Source organism: Babesia microti, chromosome II, assembly GCF_000691945.2.
Source record: "Babesia microti strain RI chromosome II, complete genome".
NCBI classification, from domain to species: Eukaryota; Apicomplexa; class Aconoidasida; order Piroplasmida; family Babesiidae; genus Babesia; species Babesia microti.
In genome coordinates, this window is record NC_027206.1 from 993905 (window position 1) to 1014400 (window position 20496).

The 20496-nt window shown below is 36.7% G+C and overlaps 11 protein-coding genes across 11 annotated transcripts; 5 read left to right on the top strand and 6 right to left on the bottom strand.

Moving 5' to 3' along the window:
• Nucleotides 1-18: 18 nt before the first annotated feature.
• Nucleotides 19-513, top strand: BMR1_02g02821 (hypothetical protein; the record flags this gene model as incomplete). Its single annotated transcript, XM_021481621.1, has 4 exons — nt 19-200; nt 221-304; nt 328-442; nt 463-513. 4 exons carry the CDS (start codon nt 19-21, stop codon nt 511-513), a joined length of 432 nt encoding a protein of 143 aa, XP_021338243.1.
• A 9-nt stretch (nt 514-522) lies between these two features.
• Nucleotides 523-1128, bottom strand: BMR1_02g02825 (guanylate kinase; the record flags this gene model as incomplete). The annotated part of the gene is made up of 1 exon (XM_012792874.1): nt 523-1128. The coding sequence occupies one exon, from the start codon at nt 1126-1128 to the stop codon at nt 523-525; it is 606 nt and encodes a 201-aa protein (XP_012648328.1).
• On the top strand, nt 1690-5817 carry BMR1_02g02830 (6-phosphofructokinase; the record flags this gene model as incomplete). Its single annotated transcript, XM_021481622.1, has 3 exons — nt 1690-1720; nt 1742-5357; nt 5529-5817. 3 exons carry the CDS (start codon nt 1690-1692, stop codon nt 5815-5817), a joined length of 3936 nt encoding a protein of 1311 aa, XP_021338244.1.
• Nucleotides 5818-6108: 291 nt separating this feature from the next.
• On the top strand, nt 6109-7767 carry BMR1_02g02835 (hypothetical protein; the record flags this gene model as incomplete). The annotated part of the gene is made up of 1 exon (XM_012792876.1): nt 6109-7767. The coding sequence occupies one exon, from the start codon at nt 6109-6111 to the stop codon at nt 7765-7767; it is 1659 nt and encodes a 552-aa protein (XP_012648330.1).
• An 86-nt stretch (nt 7768-7853) lies between these two features.
• BMR1_02g02840 (peptidyl-prolyl cis-trans isomerase-like 2) lies at nt 7854-9590 on the bottom strand (the record flags this gene model as incomplete). Its single annotated transcript, XM_012792877.1, has 6 exons — nt 7854-8137; nt 8158-8429; nt 8599-8850; nt 8871-9111; nt 9132-9439; nt 9460-9590. 6 exons carry the CDS (start codon nt 9588-9590, stop codon nt 7854-7856), a joined length of 1488 nt encoding a protein of 495 aa, XP_012648331.1.
• BMR1_02g02841 (hypothetical protein) lies at nt 9675-12197 on the top strand (the record flags this gene model as incomplete). Its single annotated transcript, XM_021481623.1, is given in 10 exon segments — nt 9675-10057; nt 10079-10142; nt 10163-10536; nt 10557-10812; nt 10833-10943; nt 10964-11281; nt 11302-11913; nt 11934-12029; nt 12049-12122; nt 12143-12197. The coding sequence occupies 10 exon segments, from the start codon at nt 9675-9677 to the stop codon at nt 12195-12197; spliced, it is 2343 nt and encodes a 780-aa protein (XP_021338245.1).
• Nucleotides 12198-12214: 17 nt separating this feature from the next.
• Nucleotides 12215-13507, bottom strand: BMR1_02g02855 (hypothetical protein; the record flags this gene model as incomplete). Its single annotated transcript, XM_012792880.1, has 1 exon — nt 12215-13507. The coding sequence occupies one exon, from the start codon at nt 13505-13507 to the stop codon at nt 12215-12217; it is 1293 nt and encodes a 430-aa protein (XP_012648334.1).
• A 181-nt stretch (nt 13508-13688) lies between these two features.
• BMR1_02g02856 (hypothetical protein) lies at nt 13689-15301 on the bottom strand (the record flags this gene model as incomplete). Its single annotated transcript, XM_021481624.1, is given in 3 exon segments — nt 13689-14792; nt 14812-14873; nt 14896-15301. 3 exon segments carry the CDS (start codon nt 15299-15301, stop codon nt 13689-13691), a joined length of 1572 nt encoding a protein of 523 aa, XP_021338246.1.
• Nucleotides 16309-18400, bottom strand: BMR1_02g02875 (protein phosphatase 2 (formerly 2A), regulatory subunit A; the record flags this gene model as incomplete). The annotated part of the gene is made up of 7 exons (XM_012792883.1): nt 16309-16587; nt 16609-16911; nt 16933-17650; nt 17830-17920; nt 17941-18055; nt 18076-18230; nt 18253-18400. 7 exons carry the CDS (start codon nt 18398-18400, stop codon nt 16309-16311), a joined length of 1809 nt encoding a protein of 602 aa, XP_012648337.1.
• On the top strand, nt 18470-19807 carry BMR1_02g02880 (DIM1, 18S rRNA (adenine1779-N6/adenine1780-N6)-dimethyltransferase; the record flags this gene model as incomplete). The annotated part of the gene is made up of 7 exons (XM_021481625.1): nt 18470-18554; nt 18576-18752; nt 18841-19087; nt 19145-19278; nt 19301-19371; nt 19436-19600; nt 19622-19807. The coding sequence occupies 7 exons, from the start codon at nt 18470-18472 to the stop codon at nt 19805-19807; spliced, it is 1065 nt and encodes a 354-aa protein (XP_021338247.1).
• On the bottom strand, nt 19822-20398 carry BMR1_02g02885 (Protein SEY1 homolog; the record flags this gene model as incomplete). Its single annotated transcript, XM_021481626.1, has 2 exons — nt 19822-20032; nt 20262-20398. The coding sequence occupies 2 exons, from the start codon at nt 20396-20398 to the stop codon at nt 19822-19824; spliced, it is 348 nt and encodes a 115-aa protein (XP_021338248.1).

Here is a 20496-nt window from a genome sequence, read left to right on the forward strand (position 1 = left end):
ACCATGGTGGGGAAGCCAATGCTGTTATGGTTAACAATCACGGTTATCCAATACTTAACATCAGTTAGTGCATTTATAATCCCCCAAACCAAAAATACAACATATTTATTCACGGATTCCCCTAATTATCGTAATCGATCAAGACTTTTTTCAAATGAAAATCCAGACTATCCTGGTTCAGAATTAGTCTTCAATAAACGGTACCATGTCATTAATTCAGATTCCTATTCAATCCAAGAACCACAAATCTCTCTTTCGAAGATGGATTGAGCCGGAGGGTTGATTTTTTTGCGAGCTCTCAGTGGTACTTATTATTAGCTAATTCAGGCAAACTGTAATAATGCATAGAATTATGGCAATATTTGTGGCCATATGTGTAGTAGGATGTTTTTACAAAATTTTGGATCTTTTCAGATCATTTGTTTCATCACAACACAGGAAGGTATGACCGTATCGATTTAGTTGAAGGAAGAGGAATCGCTGCTACTAAGTTCGCATGGATTTGAACAATAAAAATTATCATTAAAGTTTAGTTATTTCATCCTTATACCAGCTATTTAACTGCTTATCAATCTCCTGGATAGTTTTTTCGACAGAGTTATTTACAATTTTGGAATCGAAAAATATTTTTTCGCTCATTTCGATTTCATTTTTGGCGATTTCCAATCTCTTAGATATAGTTTCCTCTATATCAGATCCTCTATCAAGAAGTCTAGTACGCAGTTCATCTAAGGAAGGTGGGAGGATGAAAATGCTCCTCATTTTAAAATTCATTTCCAACAATTGTACATATCCTGCAATGTCAATTTCCAGTATTGGAATTTGTTTGTTAGATCTAACCCGATTCATTTCGGCGATGCTAGTTCCATAGTTGTTTCCGCAGAATTCTACACACTCCAAAAAACCCCCAGCCTCTTTAATAGCAGAAAATTCGCTATTTGAAACAAAGTAGTAGTGCTTGCCATGGATTTCATTGCACCTAGGAATCCTGGTGGTATGGCTTATGCTATAGGAAAACAGGGAAGAATAGGTCCCAATCAGCTTCCTAATTATAGTTCCCTTTCCTACGCCAGATGGTCCCACAATCAACAGAGGCAGGTACGCCAGACTTGAGGGATTTTCAAGCATGGTCAGAATGTAGGGTCATCTGCTATACTATGCTGATTTGTTTATCATACATGTACAATAGACCATGCAAAACATTGCCAAGCAAAACTAGAAATTAAAATTTAAAAATCATCATCACACAATATATATTTAATCTCACTTAATCACTAGAATTGGGTATCATATTCACTACATCGGCTCAGTTATGCATACATTTTCCCTATACTAGCTACAGCATTTATTGATTATCACTATTCATCTAGACAACACCATGAGTCCATCAAATCACAATATTAGCATTAGAAATCATAGCGTATTTTGAGCGTATTGTTAGTATGAAATTAGTTGTCAAATTTCATACTAACTAATCTAAATGGGATAGGTAGTCAAGTTTCTAAACGTTTAATACATTCTGCCTTAATAGTGCTGGGATATAATATGTATGATATACCTTCCATTTATAACAACCCTCATTTTCAGTACCTACCTACTTTCGCTGCACACCAAAGCCTTGAAAACTAACAATTTAGTCAGTTTAAAAGTTGCAAAACTTATATAACTAGTTTCTATTACAGTATTATAATGGCATCGAAAGAGGAAAAGAAGCCTAAAGGTAATCAATTACTAATGTTAGGGTTGAGGAGAGTCATGTCGGTATATTCCAGAGACAATCAGCACTGGCTGAATAGTGTGGATGAGAATAAATATGAAAATTATGATAGATCAAGTAACTTGATGGTGGATACAAACATGTTGAGGAGGAAAGAGACCCTTCTGCTATCCACAGAGCCAGCAACCATTTTACCGGGCGTCAAAGCTATTTGTAAAGGAGATTTGGGCCTAAAATTATCTGATGAATGGTTGTACCGCAATTCTAGCACTATGCAAATTAATCGAAGAAATGTGGATTTGGATCTCCCCCCGTTGCTAAAAGGCAAATGCCACGTGTTGAAAGAGTATGATTCAACCGGCGAATGTGAAAATCCCGATGAATTGAAAGAAATTGGTAAAGTTTTAAGCAATATTATTGATAAGAAAATGGTTTTAGTTGAGCCATTCGCGGTTGATATTCCTGGAGAGATGAGGAGGATAAAAATCGGCCTAATTTTGAGTGGCGGACCTGCGCCTGGAGGCCACTGTGTCATATCTGGTGCTTTTGATTATTTGAAGATTAGAAATCCAGATTCCAAGCTAATCGGATTCATTGGTGGGATAGACGGATTCCTAAATAATAAGTATGAAGACATAAGTAGCGAAAAGATTGACAACTATCGCAACATGGGAGGGTTTGATATGTTATGGTCGGGGAGAGGGAGGATTAAAAATGATAAAGACTTGGAAACTGCCGCAAAAATTGCCACCGATTTGGAGCTAGATGGGCTGATTATTATTGGAGGGGATGGATCTAATAGTAATGCCGCATTACTAGCCAATTATTTTGAGAAATTACCACGCAAAATATGTGTGGTTGGAGTTCCTAAAACCATTGATGGCGATGTGAAATCGGAAAACATTGAGCAAAGTTTTGGATTTGACACTGCATCTCGCACCTATTCGGAATTGATTGGCAATCTTTGCGTAGATGCCACCAGTACTCGTTATACTTGGCATTTCGTTCGCGTTATGGGCAGAAGCGCCTCGCATTTGGCTCTTGAGTGTGCAATGCAAACACATCCTAACATTTTGTTGGTGGGCGAAGAGATCCAGGAAAATGGCACCAGTTTGGAAGAGATTGTACACCAAATTACCGACTTGATGATCCAGCGAATGAAGTTGGGCAAAAATTTTGGTGTGATACTAATATCCGAAGGTCTGATAGAGTTTATCCCGGAGGTTAAAATTTTAATACAAGAGCTAAATGAAATTGTCAATAGAGGACAAGAATTCGACGTAAATCTTCTCAATAAGAGTCGCAAGACTTGGGAATTTTTGCCATATATGATACAAGAGCAACTGCTACTGGACAGGGAAGCTTCTGGATATATAATGGTCGCTAAAATAGCAACGGAGAGGCTCTTACTAATGCTGGTAGAATCTTATATTGCTTCGGAGAAAACGGATGATTTAAAACGGTTAAATTCTCTAAAACTCCAATTCATGCCTCACTACTTCGGGTACGAGGGAAGATGCGCTGTTCCAAGTGATTTTGACGCCACTTATTGTTATTCGTTGGGTTACAATGCCAGTTTACTAATTTCTCACGACAGGAATGGATATATGAGTGTGATAAGGAATTTGGCGAAGCACTACGAAGAATGGGTTCCTATGGGCCTTCCATTTGTGTCAATTATGCACATGGTTGACGCACCTGCTGGGTCAGATTTGCCGAAATTTCCTGCTATAAAGCGGGTCCTTGTAGATCTCAATTCCAAGATGTTCAAGGCAATTTCCAAAGCACGAATAACATGGGCTTTATCCGAAAATTATCGCTCTCCCGGACCATTGCAACTAAAATTATCAAATTTAAATGCCACTTGTTTGGAAAAATTTAGTGATGTACCTAATAGTATTAAACAAACTACATCGTTGACCTTTGACTCATCATCATTAAGCAATAAGTTGGTTCACGTATCCGACAATTTGGATTATATGAGTGAAAGGAAAGATGATGTCAATGAACTTATTTCTCAGCAGCGATGTTTTTCCCTCTTAAATGACTTGGATCTTGTTTGCAAAGAATCTACAAATGGGACCTGCTACTCGCCATTACAGAATATGCGATTGAATTACAAGCCAAACATACCCCCTTTGTGCAAAAATCCAAACTTGACTATGACTAGAAACATATCTAACGGTAATACCATACCTACAGATACATATACATACCGACAGATATTACTCAATTACCCTCATTTGACCTCAAAAACTTCCTTTGAGATATACAATGTTTCGGCGATTGATACTCCAAACAATTCATTGCCCAAAGCTTCAAAGGTGGGAATTGTGTGCTTGTCTAAGCAATATCCGGGCATAATGAACGTTATTTGGGGCGTAAGAGAGCGATTGAAAAATTGCGAATTATATGCATTTCAAGGGACCGCTGGTCTCATAAATGGAGTATATTCTATTATTAAGGATGAAGATCTTAAATTGTTCAGGAATCAGGGCGGATTAGGCATTATCTACAGATCAAGATTCAAGTCAATATACCCACTTTCAGACAGAATTGCAGCGGCAAATACCTGCATCAAATTGGGTTTACACTCTTTAGTAATAATGGGAGACTCAGGTGCAATTTCCCAGGCTACACTGTTTGCTGAATATCTATTATCCAACAACATTGATATAAACATCATTGGCGTCCCGGTAACTGGATCCAATTGTTTGGCTTCCTTCGGTTGCGACAACAATCCAATAGAAGCTTGCGTTGGATTCGACACAAATGCTAAGTTGTACGCGGGGCTAGTAGGCAACGTTTTAACGGACGCTGCTAGCATTCCAAAATATTGGCATTTTGTCAAAATACTTGGCCGTTTACCAAGTTTGGAAGTGTTAGAAGTTGCGTTGCAAACACATCCAAATGTTGTTATTATTGCTGAGGAATATGGAGCTGCCAACAAAACATTATTTGACGTAGTACGGGATATTGCGGATGCCGTTTGTCAAAGGGCAGAAATAGGCAAAAATTTCGGTACCGTTTTGATACCGGATCATCTAATTTTCCACCTACCTAGTATGAAGACCCTAATTGACGAGTTACGCTCCTTGTACGAGAAAATTGACCCTGGAGATAATCTAGTGAACCATATATCAAAGTTATCCAGTTGGAATAAAGCACTTTTCGAATCGTTCCCTGAATATATTCGCAAAGTGTTATACACCTTTGACCCCTCGGAGATTTTGTTGGAGAATATGGAAATTGAGATACTGCTGGCAAATATGGTCAAAGAGGAGTTGAACCTTAGGAAGAAGAAAGGGTTATATAAAGGCAATTACTTATCCGTAACGCATTATTTTGGTTATCAAGGGCGCTGCTCCCTACCCACAAATTTTGATTCAAATCTTGGATTTGCATATGGACATATTGCAGGTGTAGCAGTAGAATCCAATGTAACAGGAGTTTGTGTTGGAATTCAAGGGTTATGTACGCAGAAGGTGGAACAGTGGGAAATGTTTGCTGTGCCATTTGTACGCCTTTTACGCATTTCCCCAGATCGACCGGAAATATTCAGTCTAAATGATCATCCTAGGAAAGGCGAATTACCACTAGTGCTATGCTCAATGGTAAATTTATCGGGGAAATCTTTTAGGTAAGCAGAATATGTCATATTGTAATACGTAAAACAATAGCATAATATTTTGCTCATCGTTACCTCTCATCATCTACTAGCTATTTTTGCCCATTTACCTAATTATATAATGCCATTACGTCATTTAAATCTGTATACGTTTAGATATAATGTACCACAGTACTAACACAGAGCATTGAAGGAGGCACGCGGCAGATGGGTATATGAGGATCTTTTCTGTAACCCAGGACCGATCCAATATGGCGAATACAAAGTTTCACATAATTTATTACTGCAGCTAGAACACGCAGAGTATTGGAACATGTTAGCTTTGGCGACAAAGTTGACTGATAAACTTAAGAAGACTTACCGTTTTGGAGTTTCTGAGGATTTCCTCCGACACGTACTTGCATCACTGTCCAGCTTGTTGTTGGTAGCTAACAACCCAGGGAAGCTCATATCTATCTTAGACGATATATAAATATTAAAAACCTTTTTTAAATGGTATTTTTTTGTTTAAGCTTTGCATTTTGTACACAAAAAACGATAAGGAACTTCAATTGTAAACCTCTTTAGTTACTTAGATTATTTACATTAGTAATGACCCATTTATTTATTTATTTTTTCCACAAAATTGAAATACCATATCAGTCAACACTGGGATAATGGGTCACAGCCGCCATGTCGCCATGAATACTCAGGAATGCCTACGAATGTTTAACTATAAAAAATTGACCACAATTTAAATTCAATATTGCATGATTACGTGGGAATGAATCTGGACAACGATTATACACACCTCTCTGAAAAAGCCCAGTTTGCTGCATTCGACATGCTGAGCGACTTAATTTATACGATTTCTGAGTTGGAATCCCGCGGCAGCGTGCATTTATCTCACCTAAATAACATACGTAGCGAGATAACCGCAAAATTCCGCGCCATAAAGCATATTAAAAGCTTAAAGTGCTGTCCAAGCGTGTACGAATCGCTGATTGACAAGATCGACTTGGTCGACTTTTTGGAAGCATCCCAACGGGTGGAATTTGACTCTCACATTCTGCAGTTTAGTGGCCAAGGGTGTTTTGCCATACCTCGAATACCTCCCCCGCCCGAAATAACAAGCGAATTTGTTAGTGCATGGAATGACTTTTTTTCCTATAAAAACGGACCAAGTATATTAAAAAGAGGGAAACGAAAGAAACCAGAACATGATCAGTTCAATCCAATACCTATTGACCAAGATGAAAGGAACATTCAAATGACAGACGACTTATCACAAAACCTACACGACGCTAAAGATGATGAAGATATAATAGAAAATTCAACACAAGGACATACATTAGAACGAGTTGGATCATACAAATTAGACGATCAGCAAAACTTGGATTTGGAGTTGGAAGTGAGGTTCAAGTTTGATCTAATTGATAACAGATCGGCACTCTTGGAATGGGCATCCACTTGTGGTTCAAATTTGGAGAGTATTAAACAATTACAAAATTGGGCCATCAAAGAGACAAACCAATCAGTTAGTATGGGAAACTTTATTAAAATTGACAGTACAGAAGTGTGGAAATGGAATCCACCAATAGAACAATCCTGGACGGCAGGGGCTAACAACAATCTGACAATGGATATACCCCTTATTGGCAATTTATCCAGCGAAAAAATGTGCATTTCACACATCGTAGAATTGAGGAAACTTAGATTCGGTCCAAATCGCATGAATTCTCATGATACAACAAATGAATCCGCTTTTGAGAATTACAATCTAAAATGCGACATTGGAACAGTTGTTAATGAGAAAAGATGGGCTTTTATGAAAAATATGTCATTATTTTACAACGCATTAGAAGGGTTACATAGGGTATATAAGAATTTAAATAACGCCGCGCTAAATATTGTAGATAAAGAACAGAAGATGGCCATTGAACAATCAATGGCCATCCTATCAGTGTTTGAAGAACAATACAAGACGGTATTCAAGGATAATATTTTGTTCAAACAATTCCAATTTATTGACACCAAGAAGATGAGGACAAAGAAGAAGTTGTTGGCCTTGGCTAGTATGATTATTGCCACTCCTCCCTGTGACAATGGCATCTTATCCACTATACATGGAGAATTGGGCTCATATATACAATATATCAAGAAATCAAAGTCGAAAAAGCCTTCAAATTTGATCGTGGACATGACACAAAAGTCTTTAATCAAGAGAAGTTGTGGGGAAATGACCAACACGATCGACTGCGTAAAAAATCCGGTTTGTTTACCAGTTGCATTCCCTACATCATTAGAACTGGTTACATTGGATTTGCCCTGCGAAATATTCTCTCAGCACAAACTGAGAGTAGGGAACAGTTTACTGTACAATACAGATTTGCTACTAGAGCAACTCATCACCAAGTCACCGCTCTTCTCCTTTACCTTTTGACAACTCAATATCATTTAAACTTACTACAAAACATAAAATTATATAACATTAAAATAAATCAAATGCTGCTTTCAACATGGCTCTTATCACCACTTGAAGGTTTGTCTCTTTAACATGGCAATCCTGGCCAACTTAGATTTCAAAATATTAGCATCAGTACTTGCACCTTTATTTGTATTGAGTTGAATTTCATGCGACAGATCGTATAAACTGCCAGATTTATTTGCTCGTTTGGCCTCATGGGCAAAGTTTGGTTCAAAGGGATTTTCGTAGATAATGGTGCGCAATATTTTGGGCGGATCCTTTGGTCGATCTTTCTTATCCGTTTCCAACTTCTCAAATTTAGCCAGTACATCCAAGCCACCTACCACTAAATGACAAAAATGGTACCTTTACCAAAAACGGAGTGCTTTCTATCTAGATGTTGGCAGGATTTGAAGGTGATGAAAAATTGTGATCCATTGGTGTTTGGCCCAGAGTTTGCCATGCTAACCACCCCCTCTCCTATGTGTTGTAATGCTTGGTCAAATTCATCTTTGAAATATTTGTCAGGTTTTTGTTCGCATTTATTTCCTTTTGACCATCGCTCGTAAAATGATGATATTCCACCAGTGCCTGTACCGGTTGGATCTCCTCCTTGTACCATAAAATTGGCAATGCATCTATGTGAGAGTACATTAATTATATTTACATCATCATACTGGATTTATGAACAGCATACGCAATTATCACTACAATAATAACCATTAATAAAACTCATTAACACAAACAGCAAATTTAAACACGAATAATAAATTGAACAATCAAATAATATTTACTGATTGATAATACCTGTGAAAAATTGTACCATCATAATATCCATCTTCACAATGTTGTAAAAAATTATCGGTCGTAATTGGTACTTTGTTGCAGTGCAGCATGAGGTTTAGATCGCCTAGAGTAGTCACAATTTTGACATAACCCTTCAATTTATTGATGCGAGCCAGTTGATAGAATTCATTTTTACGTTCAAAAACAGTCTTGTCTCTATATTCTGTTTCGTAAACTACAGGCATAGCGGTACAAGTAAATGACGCAGATTGTCTACATTGCATAATTCTTACCTGTGCGTGGTATACAAATCCGATTTTTGGCTTGGTTCCTGTGCATTTTTTTTGGCTGGAAATAATTGCTTATGCTTAACACTAAGTTCACCAACACTCTCATCTCCAGTGTCATTGGGTGTGGGTGCACTATTTTTAGTATCATGCTGTTCATTTTTTTTAAATACATTTTCCATATATCTCTTCTCCGGTTTTTCAGGGTCTTGTAGTACAATTAGATCATCCTTAACAATATCTATTCCTAAATAATTAATTAAGTACCCGAGAGTGGATCCTTCATTTCTGATTTTAAAACATTTGTAAGTGAATCAGCCGAAAAAACATTTCCAGTAGGTTTGATCGCGACAATTTTAGTGAAATTGTTGAACCTTTTGCGTGTGAGTGGGCACTGCAAATTGCCATTTTCATCCTTTGAAAAGTTGAGGTAGATAAGATCGCTAAGTTTGAAAATATTTCCGGTAATTGGATGATTTAGCCCCTTGGAAATATGGCATTTCACGGCCTTCACATCAAAAACACTCCCATCTTCTGTACAACAGGCACTATCAAACTTGTTTAGTGTTAGAAAGCTAGATTAATCCACAAATACCAGTGATCAAAGGGTAAAACTCTTTTGGCAACTTTCTCAGAGTTGCCTTTGTAACCTCCCCAATCTCTAGCAAATTCTGAAGCTACTATATAGAGTTTATCCTTGCTATGCCGATGCTTACCGGAACCCATGGGGGCTACAGTATATAAAAATGTAGTACCCACACAACATCCCTTTTTTTTGCGCATTTATTATTTTTAAAATTCTATTGAGATATGCGTCTCATCTCATTTCATACATTTAACCTCATAATGTATAGTCTTCCATTTTCCAATGTGGCCAACTCTTTGAGTTTTGATACACATTTATCACAATCTTTCTTAACAAATTCCCGTTGTAAATTTAACTACAAATCCAATTGTTTAGTCGAGAAATTTCCATTGTCGGTGAATGAAAGCCTAAACCAACTCAGGGAATCACTGGGAAGCGATTACTTCATATCCCGGGAAGAAGTAGTGAATGGAGAGGACAAGTTGATATGGGCTGATGAAAAAATGCCATTACTAAGACTTTATACTGATGCTAGGGAGCGTATTATGGACTTGGATCGGCCCCAACCGTTTCAAATTGGCGATTATGCTTATGTTATCATTGGAAAGTAATTGAATTATTTATACAGGCTAAAACACTCAAGGGGCACTGTACTAAAGGTGGAAAGGGAGGATATAGGAGGGAGATTTAAGGCACTCAATTATTAATGTAGATTTTCACGTCAATGGACTGTAGGAATGAGAAAGGGGAATTGTTTCAGTCATTATCACAATATCATGGGAAGGGGAGATGGTTTTACGATTCGGCACTATCCAAGATGCCTTTAGATGCTGCAAAGAGTCCTCCATTGCCGGGCTCTAGTAATTATACCAAAATTATACACGTAGAAACCCCCACAAGACTAGAAGATGCTAAGACTATTAGTGAGGTTGTGGGATTGGCAGATCCTGTTAATCCATGCAAAAACTTGATTATGGCATCTAGCGTGGTTGGAATTGGCGATTTTATGAACTCTAAACGAAATCCAAACATTATACCAGGGTACACATCCATGGTAAATAACTCACTAAACTACATTTCCAATTGGTAATAAATCATTCACTCAGCCAAAATATTGATCTACACGATTACTTGCATTCTTTATTTGCCATTTCTATACTGGGACTAAAACAAGATGACTATCCCAATCTACAACAAGCAATTTCTACAATAATCAGCAATCTAACACTTGATAATTTATGCACGTTGAGCATAAAAGATTTATCTGATATCATTAGATCATTGTATTATACAGGCAATAGGGATGTTAGACTTATTGGAGACATTTGTTACCTTCTAAATGGGATGGATATAAGTGTTCACGTATGTAACATAACATTTAGGACCTGGTTTCATTATTATTCTCACTTTCACAGTTAAGGTGGAAAGATTATACCATAGTCAAACACTTTGAGGGGTTAATTTTGGACAAGTTTCACGACATATCCAGAGGAGTAGACTTTTATTAATTTAGGATGCAGCACTTTTGTTGAATTACCTAGTGAAGCTGAATAGTAACAATTCACAATTATTGGACATGTTATATCAAAAGGCTGTCACCAGACATTCAATAACATCAACGTATCCCAATATAACACTTTGCAAGTTTATCATGTTATTTGAGGCAGTATCCACAATCCCTCGATTATATCAAAAATTTTTGGTTGAAACAAAACTATTACTGCCACAGGCAATATCGCAGTCAGATTGGCCCATGCTGCTTAGAATTGCAACCTGTTTTAAAAAGGCAGAGGAAAGGGATTTAAAGTACTATGAGTTGATTTATTTGAGGGTAGTCACGATGTTATTTAGGGTATGGATCTTTTTCACATTTTAACATTTGATCAATCATTAGAACTGTTGGAGATGGCTGCCCTTCTTGGCAAACAAGATAGCAAACTACTGAACCTGCCACTTAGTAATATATCAATCAATCAAATTGGAAGGTGTCTAATGGCACTGTCCAAGTTATTTTCCGAGTACAAACTGAGCAATGAAGAGTTTAAGCAACTTGAAAGCTTGGTTACAACACTCAAGGACAAATTCAACACTATACATGTGAATGAGAGTATGATGGACGGGGCTAGTACATATAGGATGGTTAAAAATTTAAACAGAACTTTAACATCATTGGGGAGTATGAAACGTTCATCCGAATCTTTAACACCAAAGGCCCTTGAAATTTTAACAAATGCAAATTGTACAGATAATAATTTAAAACTCCTTTCCATATGGTCCGAAACCATAACCATTCTGATGCTTACCCAACTAAATGGCACTTACACACTCGAGACAATCAAATTAGATGATCGGTTTCACATACTGGACCAAAGACTTTTCGATATCGCAATTACACTGGTAAATAGTTATACAAAAGCAAGCCGTTATTTGATCACTGTAATAACTAGCTCAATATATTCCATGGTATCTGCATATTAACCTAGTCTATTATGGACAGTTTTTGCAGGCGCGACCTATCTACACTCTATGAGTTTTGCAAGCGTAACATGAACACCATGGACAATGTACACTTGTTGATGGTATAACAAAAATATATAGATCTCGGATGCAATACCTAAAATGAAAGACCCCGAGGCCAATGAATGGAGAGCGTTATTTACCAACATACGAAAGTAAGTTTCATGAAATTAAGGGGAATCGATCGTATAACACAATCAGACATAACTAATTCGACACCTGATAATTAATTGTACAAAATAGTTTATTAGCTAGTGTAAACTGACATGTTTGATTCGATGGAAAGGGATTCCAATTTGGAAATGCTGGAAAAGGAAGCCATTGAGACCACGAGTTCATCACTAAAATCAATTGAAGGCATTGACTTGGATCTACATCTTATGCCTGAGTTTACTTCATTCAGTGCGAGTTCTTGATCATTTTTATCCTCGATTTCCCTAATGCCAATATTGGTTAGTTCATAGTTTGACTCACCAAGTGCCAGTTCCTGCGCCTGGGCAATTTCTCCAATTACATTAGAAGTGAGCAACTGATGTGATTCATCAAGACTGTAAATATTATCAATGCCTAAATCTTCAATACTAGTTGATTTACAAGCCCAGTCGCGTAAACTATCCAACTCCACCTTCCTACTATCAATGTAATAACTATTGTCAGTGTCTTCTATGCAATTAATAAGGTTGCTATTAACATTACTCAGCAATTGGTCAATATACTTGCATTTAAACTGTTCAGAACGGAGACAAGGTGTTTCTTTACGCAGAACTTCACTATTAGTACCATTTGAACCTTCAATTAGATTCAATTCACTATGGTCAACCTCAATTACCCCTACCTCCTTAATTTCATCACTTGTCTCATCTTCAATTTTGTTCCACCGTGGCATATCACAATCATTTTCTGCATTATTGGATGAGACAGATAAGTTATTTTCACCATTTACTTCTGTGATATTTGAATGAGATGACAATTTGGAAATAGAAGAGTTCAGTGATCTAGATGAAGCACTAAGAATTTGTTGTATTTTGTTTTTGACAATCTTTTCAACATCAAGTTCACTTACAACCTTAGCTGACTCTACCGAATCTACCTTTTCAAATTTATTGAGAATATTTTTCATTAGACACTCTAACTCTATGAGCTTATCAATAATTTTATTCATGTCATTCAAGTTAGAACCAATTACATCCTTTGGGATTACAATGGGAGGTATATTAGAAATTCTTTGGTAAACCTTCCCATCCACAATCTTATCGGACCTAATCATTCTAGTTTCATTTTCATCAAATTTCCTACTGCATTTAGTCTTCTGACTATCAAATTTCAAATCATGGTCCAATTTAGTTATATTTACTGAACCTATGAATTTAGCATGCCCTTTCAAGTGTTCATGACTGCCGTTTGCAACGGTTCCTTTTCTGTAAATGCGCATGTCGTTTTTACTGGCAAATCGTTGAATATCACTTTCCATCTTGCTGAAACACGTCGCTTCATCCTTTTCCAATCTGCCGTAGCACAATGAGAAGGGGTTGAACAACATGTTGTAAAGTGTCAATCAGGAGGCGCACTGGTGTTAGTGGCGAGCACATGCACAAACCAATTTATTAGCTATGCATTAAACAATACAATTTACAATTCAAAGCGATCTTTTCATGTTATTTAGTCAATTTATAGGAATAAGGGACACTTATTTCTAAAATATTACACATATTTATCGCAATTTAATCCAAATTAACTTTCTGTGAGATATACTTTATCTTCTCAAATGACTTGGTAAGTTTATCCTTCAAATCCTTATTAGATTCCCCCATCTTTCTTATTATTTCGCTCAAATCATTCAAATTTTTATTAGTATTTTGCTTAATATTATAGTATTCTGTATCCACATAATCGCTCTGACTTATATCATATTTTCGCTCCATATTTGTGACGAATGACTCCAATATTGTTACTACGGTTGTATACTTATGCTTGAGAATCTTAATGAATTCTGTAATATCTGAAATACATGAAGGAATGAGTTGGTGGGTTGTAGCTGAAATGTTGCAAAAGTGCGAATTTTCTGCTTCAAGATTTCCCACCTCATCGATCACATTGAGTACATGGGCTAATGACACTCCATGTATAGGCAAATTAATTAAATTACGCTCAACGACATAGAATCCCACTATATTGAATTCCATTTTGTTCAAATTAGATAGCAGCATCTTACAAAATGCTACTAAAGGAGTGCGATATGAAAACATTTGGTCTCGGTATATAATTTCCTCCCCCAAATTTGATTTCCATAGGCGTTTCAATTCGATCCTCTTATGCACAGATCCAATTATCCACTCCAGAGAAATGTTTGACAGTCCATTTATCAGCTGAAGTATTTGCAAGCAAGTCAAGGAAACGGGATAATCAGTAAGATTGTATTGGTCAACATAACCATCTTTCCTAATATCTTCCTCCCATCGATCCATATTAATCACTTGAAATAATAAATCACTTTCATTGCAATCATCTGATAATTTCTTGGTGCTGAATGTATAAAATTCAATGAGATTTATTGTGGGTTCTAGCCTTGAAACTGCGAGAAATAGTTTGATCCTTTCATCCAATTTCAAGGGTTTTTTATGCAAAATTGACACTAATGGAAGAGTTAGTGTATCAATTGAATGTCTGACCTTTCCCAATGCAAAAGCTAGTGACAACAGCTGTTGTGTCGTTACAGGTTTATCGTGAAATAAATGTTCGTACATTGCTAGTGAACATACATTTAGCGGCCCGTTTAGACCTTCAAACACCAAAAGCATCCTAACCGCATCATCAACACTCAATTCCTAAATGAATTCAACTTACTGCGATGGAGAAATTGTGTGAGAATTTCTCAATTTCTTGTTTGTCAATCACATTATTTACACCTATTTGACACTAGCGCGTTACCTAGATACCACAAAAAATCTGTTAATTTATGATAACCACTCAATTCAACATTACCCCATCTATACAGCTTGAAATCTCCCAGACTTTCACATTTGATGGGCGGGGAGTAATTGTAGAAGGAATTCAAGATAGCGGTAGGTGTTGGCGTTGTTGCTTTTAGCAGCTGATATTCGGGAGATTTCAAAAACCCCATCACAGTATCTGTTTTTACTATATTATCTGGTTTATCAACCGAACAACTATCAATCTCTCCAGTATAATCATGTTTAGAAGTGTGCTTTGGTCCTTTAACTTCGTAAAACGACATACTGCTAAATCTTACATTCTTCAACGAATTTACAGGTTTAAACCGAAGTATTCCCAATTTGACAATTAGATTGTACCTATACATGTTGAATTTATGCATAAATACCAATATTACATTGTAACAGCATAAATGTATACAAACATAACATAAATCAAGTGCAATTCCATGGGATACAGACTAAAATTTTAGAATATAGGAATCTAATTTATCACAGTAAAAAAATAATTGTAACCATAATTTTAACATTCCATTCTCCCATAAATTGAATTCATAAAATTCAAATGTCCATGATGTACGATAGACCTCCCCACTATATTACCTATTTACCGTCCTATCATGGTATTAGTCACACACATTACGGATGTGCTCACTTAACAGCATTTATTGAGCACAAATAAAGCTTAGTATACAGTGAATTATACATTTTCTGTGAAATCCGTGTCAAATTATGATCCGGGGAGCGGCTACAACGGATATGAATCGTTAGAATCTCATGATATGCTTTTAAATCATCTGATTCTTGACCTATTCTAACACATCACATCTATACCTTTCAAAATTATAAATAACCGAGAAAATAGACAACCAGCCCAATGATACCCTTGTATCATTCCAAAAGGGGCTAATTATTACCTACAGGGGACCTTACGTAACCTAACACATATGAGCTAGAAAGATCTGTATGAAGGAAAATGAATTAGCGTGTAAGAATTTCATGCTTCAAAAAACCCTAGAGGCGATATAGTGACAAAGCACTCAAACATTAACACATATCAACTTCAATGACTCAAAACACAAACAACTACAGGTTGAAAACTTAAACAATTCGACAAAATAAACAGCTACAATTTAACACTCATCGAAAGATGCCAAGAAATGCGGCAAGCTTAAAAGGTACAAAAACAATAAATGTAACAACCACAAAACAGCCTATTCTAGGTCAAACACTAGCACTTCCGGTACGAGTGATAACATGAAAATCAATTTAACAAAACAGTAACAAATGTAAACTACCAAAATAACAAATAGAACAAGTCAAAGCATCTGTTCTGCGGAATTGAATATAGCTATTCGACCAGTGTACAATTAATTAACCAATGTAATGGCTACTCTGCTATCATTTCACCCGAATCCCCACTCACGGTGTTCATAATTTGTGTAGAAGCTACAGAACTACACGCACTTTCATCCGAATACTTGACAGTTAGCATATTAAATTTATCTGTCAATTGACTGATCGGTTCACCAGGAGTATCTTTGGCGCAGTTGTTTCCAGAGCAGATGAACTCAAGAGCCTCCTCAGCTGCCGTTTTTACGTTTGGTACGGGATCTTTGACTGCGAGATTTAAAACTTTAACAGCATATTCATCCTGGTCATGCAACACCTAATTCATTGAATTACTCACTGTGAGGGCTTTAATTATTGTAATTCTTAGTTTATAATTAAGCGATCCCTGATGCCCGCATGCTTGCTGTATTGCGGGAGGCAACTTGTTATTCTCGAGTGCAACACACAAATTATTAAAAAGCTCCTTACAATCCCAATTTGACACGTCTTTCAGTTTGCTCAGGATGTCGATTGTAGAAATTCTAACCTTATATACATGGTCCAGTAGCAGCTCCAGGATGATACCCGAAAAATTATAATTAATAATTCTCTCTTTGATCAGCACCTCAATCTCTTTAACAAGTGACAACCTCACGCGCCACTGAGTAAATATTTATCTTACTGATGTGCTTGTTTTTAGTTCATTAAGGAGCCTATGAATAATTTCATCTTCAATTGCCAACTCCCCTTGAAAAAGATTCAATGAGTTCAACAGTGCTAACTTCACTGTATGATGGTTGTCATTTATCAAAATATTCAAAATGGACTTTATATAGACCCGACAAATATTTAAGTCCTGTGCGATAATGGCAAGGATTGAAACGGCGTGCTTCCTGTTCTCTGGATTAGCATCCACAGGCAACATCATAATTTGCTTTTTATATAATTCTATAGACTCTGATTCTAGTATTTTAGCACACTGAACAAAGGATTCTATAGCCTGTGACCTCACCCATTCCACCTTATCGTTCATTAATTGGCATATATGACCAGATAGGTGGGTATCGACAAGTTTGGCACCAAATGTGGAATAAATCTGCTTCAAAAGTGAAGAAGATTGCTTACGAACTCTCCAGGATTGATCCTGCATCGCATCCTTTAGGATTGGCATGTTGAATGATTCATTTTGTTCATTTGTGCATCTTTTGCCGAATGAAATACACGATTCCAAAGCCTCAATTCGCACCCGATCTTGCGTGTCGTTAGCGATATTTTTTAGTGCAAGCCAGAAGAGAGATATTGCGTCTTCAATATCTATATGGTTGAACAGATCCTTCAAGTTTCTTGACGCGGCCAGTTTAACCAGTACGAATGTTGTTTCGCACATGTGATGATAGCATCTATGTCAATAGTGTTGTATTACAGAATTGATTATTTGTTTACAATCAAAGATGTAATTAGTTATACATAAACAGCAAACTAGTTATACAGTCATTATTAAGCCATAATCAAAATATAAATTAAAAATATCACGTGGGTAAATAATTGAAAAAATGACATTTATCAAAAGTTGACATACTGCAATAGATCAGCTTGATTTTGGGGGGAAGCCAAGGGATAAACTTTGGGTATTAAACAGCAAGCGGAACTAGGGGCAGCAAACCAGTCGTCTAAATAAACAATTTCATACCATTAGCCAGGCGTTTAAGCATTGGGCATACGGTGTCATTTATGAGCGATATTTGAATTGCGGGGCAGGTGAAGCTCTTGTTATCGTGTATTATCTCCAAAAAAGTTTCAATGCCCTAAGTAAATACTTTCATACTTTTTCCCTGACGAAAGGCTCCTCTTGTGATAGAATGTGTTCAAGGCTCAGGAGAATTGGTTTAAAATACAGTCCTCCTCCCACAAATTTAGAAACAGTTTTCCATGCGATAGCGATAGAGTATTTAATGAGATCGTCGCCACTTTTCTGATATTCTACATATACAATATCACACACCAAACAATAGCGGTACTAATTTACTCCTACAGGTCTCAGGACCCAAATCAAAAGCGACTAAATGTACTTTACTTAGTGCTTCTTCGGGGTCATGTTTAAAGTGCGTTTTAAAGAGGATAAGACTAGCAGGATCGTCGAGATCAGACATTATACCTCCCCATCACTACCATATCTGACATATCTTACGTACTTACTCCATACCATGACAATTTGTTAGATGTTTAGAAATTTGATACTTAATAAATTGGTCACTATGGCTATGCGCAAGGAACGAAAAACGATCCGATCTGAACCCTATTATAGTAATTCAATTAGTTATTTAGATCACGAAGACCATGGATTAGCGCCGAGGAAAAAGCAAAGGAGGACGATTGTTACAGGAAATATGACTTTTGAGAAAAAAATAGGTCAACATATGCTGAAAAACCCTGGAATCCTCGATAAAATCGTACAAGCGGCTCAGATTAGGTCTTCAGACACAGTACTGGAAATTGGACCAGGTAAAACCAACAAACATAATTTATTTGCCTGATATTATAAACATTATCTAATTATCTGCAAACAATTCATTATAAATCAATAATTCAGGCACCGGAAATTTGACCATACGGCTTGTTCCATTGGCTAGACAAGTTATCTCATTGGAAATTGACTCTAGAATGGTTAGTGAGGTGAAGCGACGCTGCTTGCAGATGGGATTTCAAAATTTAACTGTAATTGAGGGAAATGCATTGCGGATTGACTTGCCAAGATTTGATGTATGCACGGCAAATCTTCCTTATCAAATATCCTCTCCCTTTGTATTCAAATTGATGGCACATCCACATCCATATAGGTAGGCATTGCCTTAATTGTATTTTTATTGCATAATTTTAACTATCTAATCACATAGGTGTGCCATACTCATGTTTCAAAAGGAATTTGCCGAAAGGCTCCTTGCAAATGTGAACGAGGACAAATATGGCAGATTAGCAATTAATACTCGCCTATTTTGCACAGTTTCACGGGTTTGTAAAGTTTCACCTGGTAATTATTTTTATTTATTTAGGAAGTTTCAATCCACCCCCGAATGTGGAATCGATGATTGTAAAGATTGTTCCAAGGCCTGAACCACTGGTGGTAGGGGTTGTCAATATATTGAATATTTGCATTTAATACATTTTATGGAACAACATTTATATAGGTTGATTTTCATGAGTGGGATGCTATGATAAGAATATGCTTTTCCAGAAAGCGGCGTACACTACGAAGTCTCTTAAAAACAAGTTCAGTAATATCGATCCTAGAAACCAACTACAAAACATGGTGTTCGTTAAACTCTAAAATACCAGAGCCCGTAGCTATGAGGGTAAAATAATTACCGATACAGGAGTTGGTCCTTAATATATTGGATTCCACTGGTTTGACTGAAAGACGAGCGATAACAGTATCAATTGCCGAATTCTTTCAATTGTTACTGGCATTCAATAAACGAGGAATCCACTTTTGCACTTTGGCTCTATCTAAAAGTGATGGGATTCCAGAAAAATTGTTTCAAATGGACATGGATGATTAAATATATCTGTGTTGTTACCAGTGGGTCATATCAATCGGTTTCCCACAATCCGCTTCATTATGTACCGTTTGACAGCGAATACTGCAGAAATTGCGTTCAAATCCAAAGGGTTTGTGTTTAGCACATGAGACACAAGTATAATTTGCGGGGCATCCGCAAATTATACAAAATTTACGCTTGGTAGATCTTCCCGGCCCTGCCCACAATTTACTCCAACAATATTCCCTAAATAAGCCTGCCAAGTATGTTAAGAAATGCATCACACGACATTTTACATCCATTGTTCATCACTAAAGTTTAACCGAATGTAGTAACATGCAACAAAGCTTGCATTTGTAATTTTAAAATTGAATATTCTAGTAGATGTGTAATTGATGCATAACGCTTACTGTCATGAGTATTTACAATAGCATGGATTTATATGAGTACAAATGAGTAAAAATAGTCGACCTACCTACTATCCGCTTCATCTTGTACAATGACTATCTTAAAGTCCAGCACTGGGCGCTGCTTAACTTTGAAGTTTGAAGGGATCTCACTACCACTCAGTTCATCAGAATCTGAGTCTTTGACTTTGGTTTTTTTACCCATAGACTAAACTAACTACTCATCATTCTTCTTTTTAATAATTAATTATACAGATCATAGTAACACCGACAAAGAGTCGAGTAGGGTATACTGATATAGTG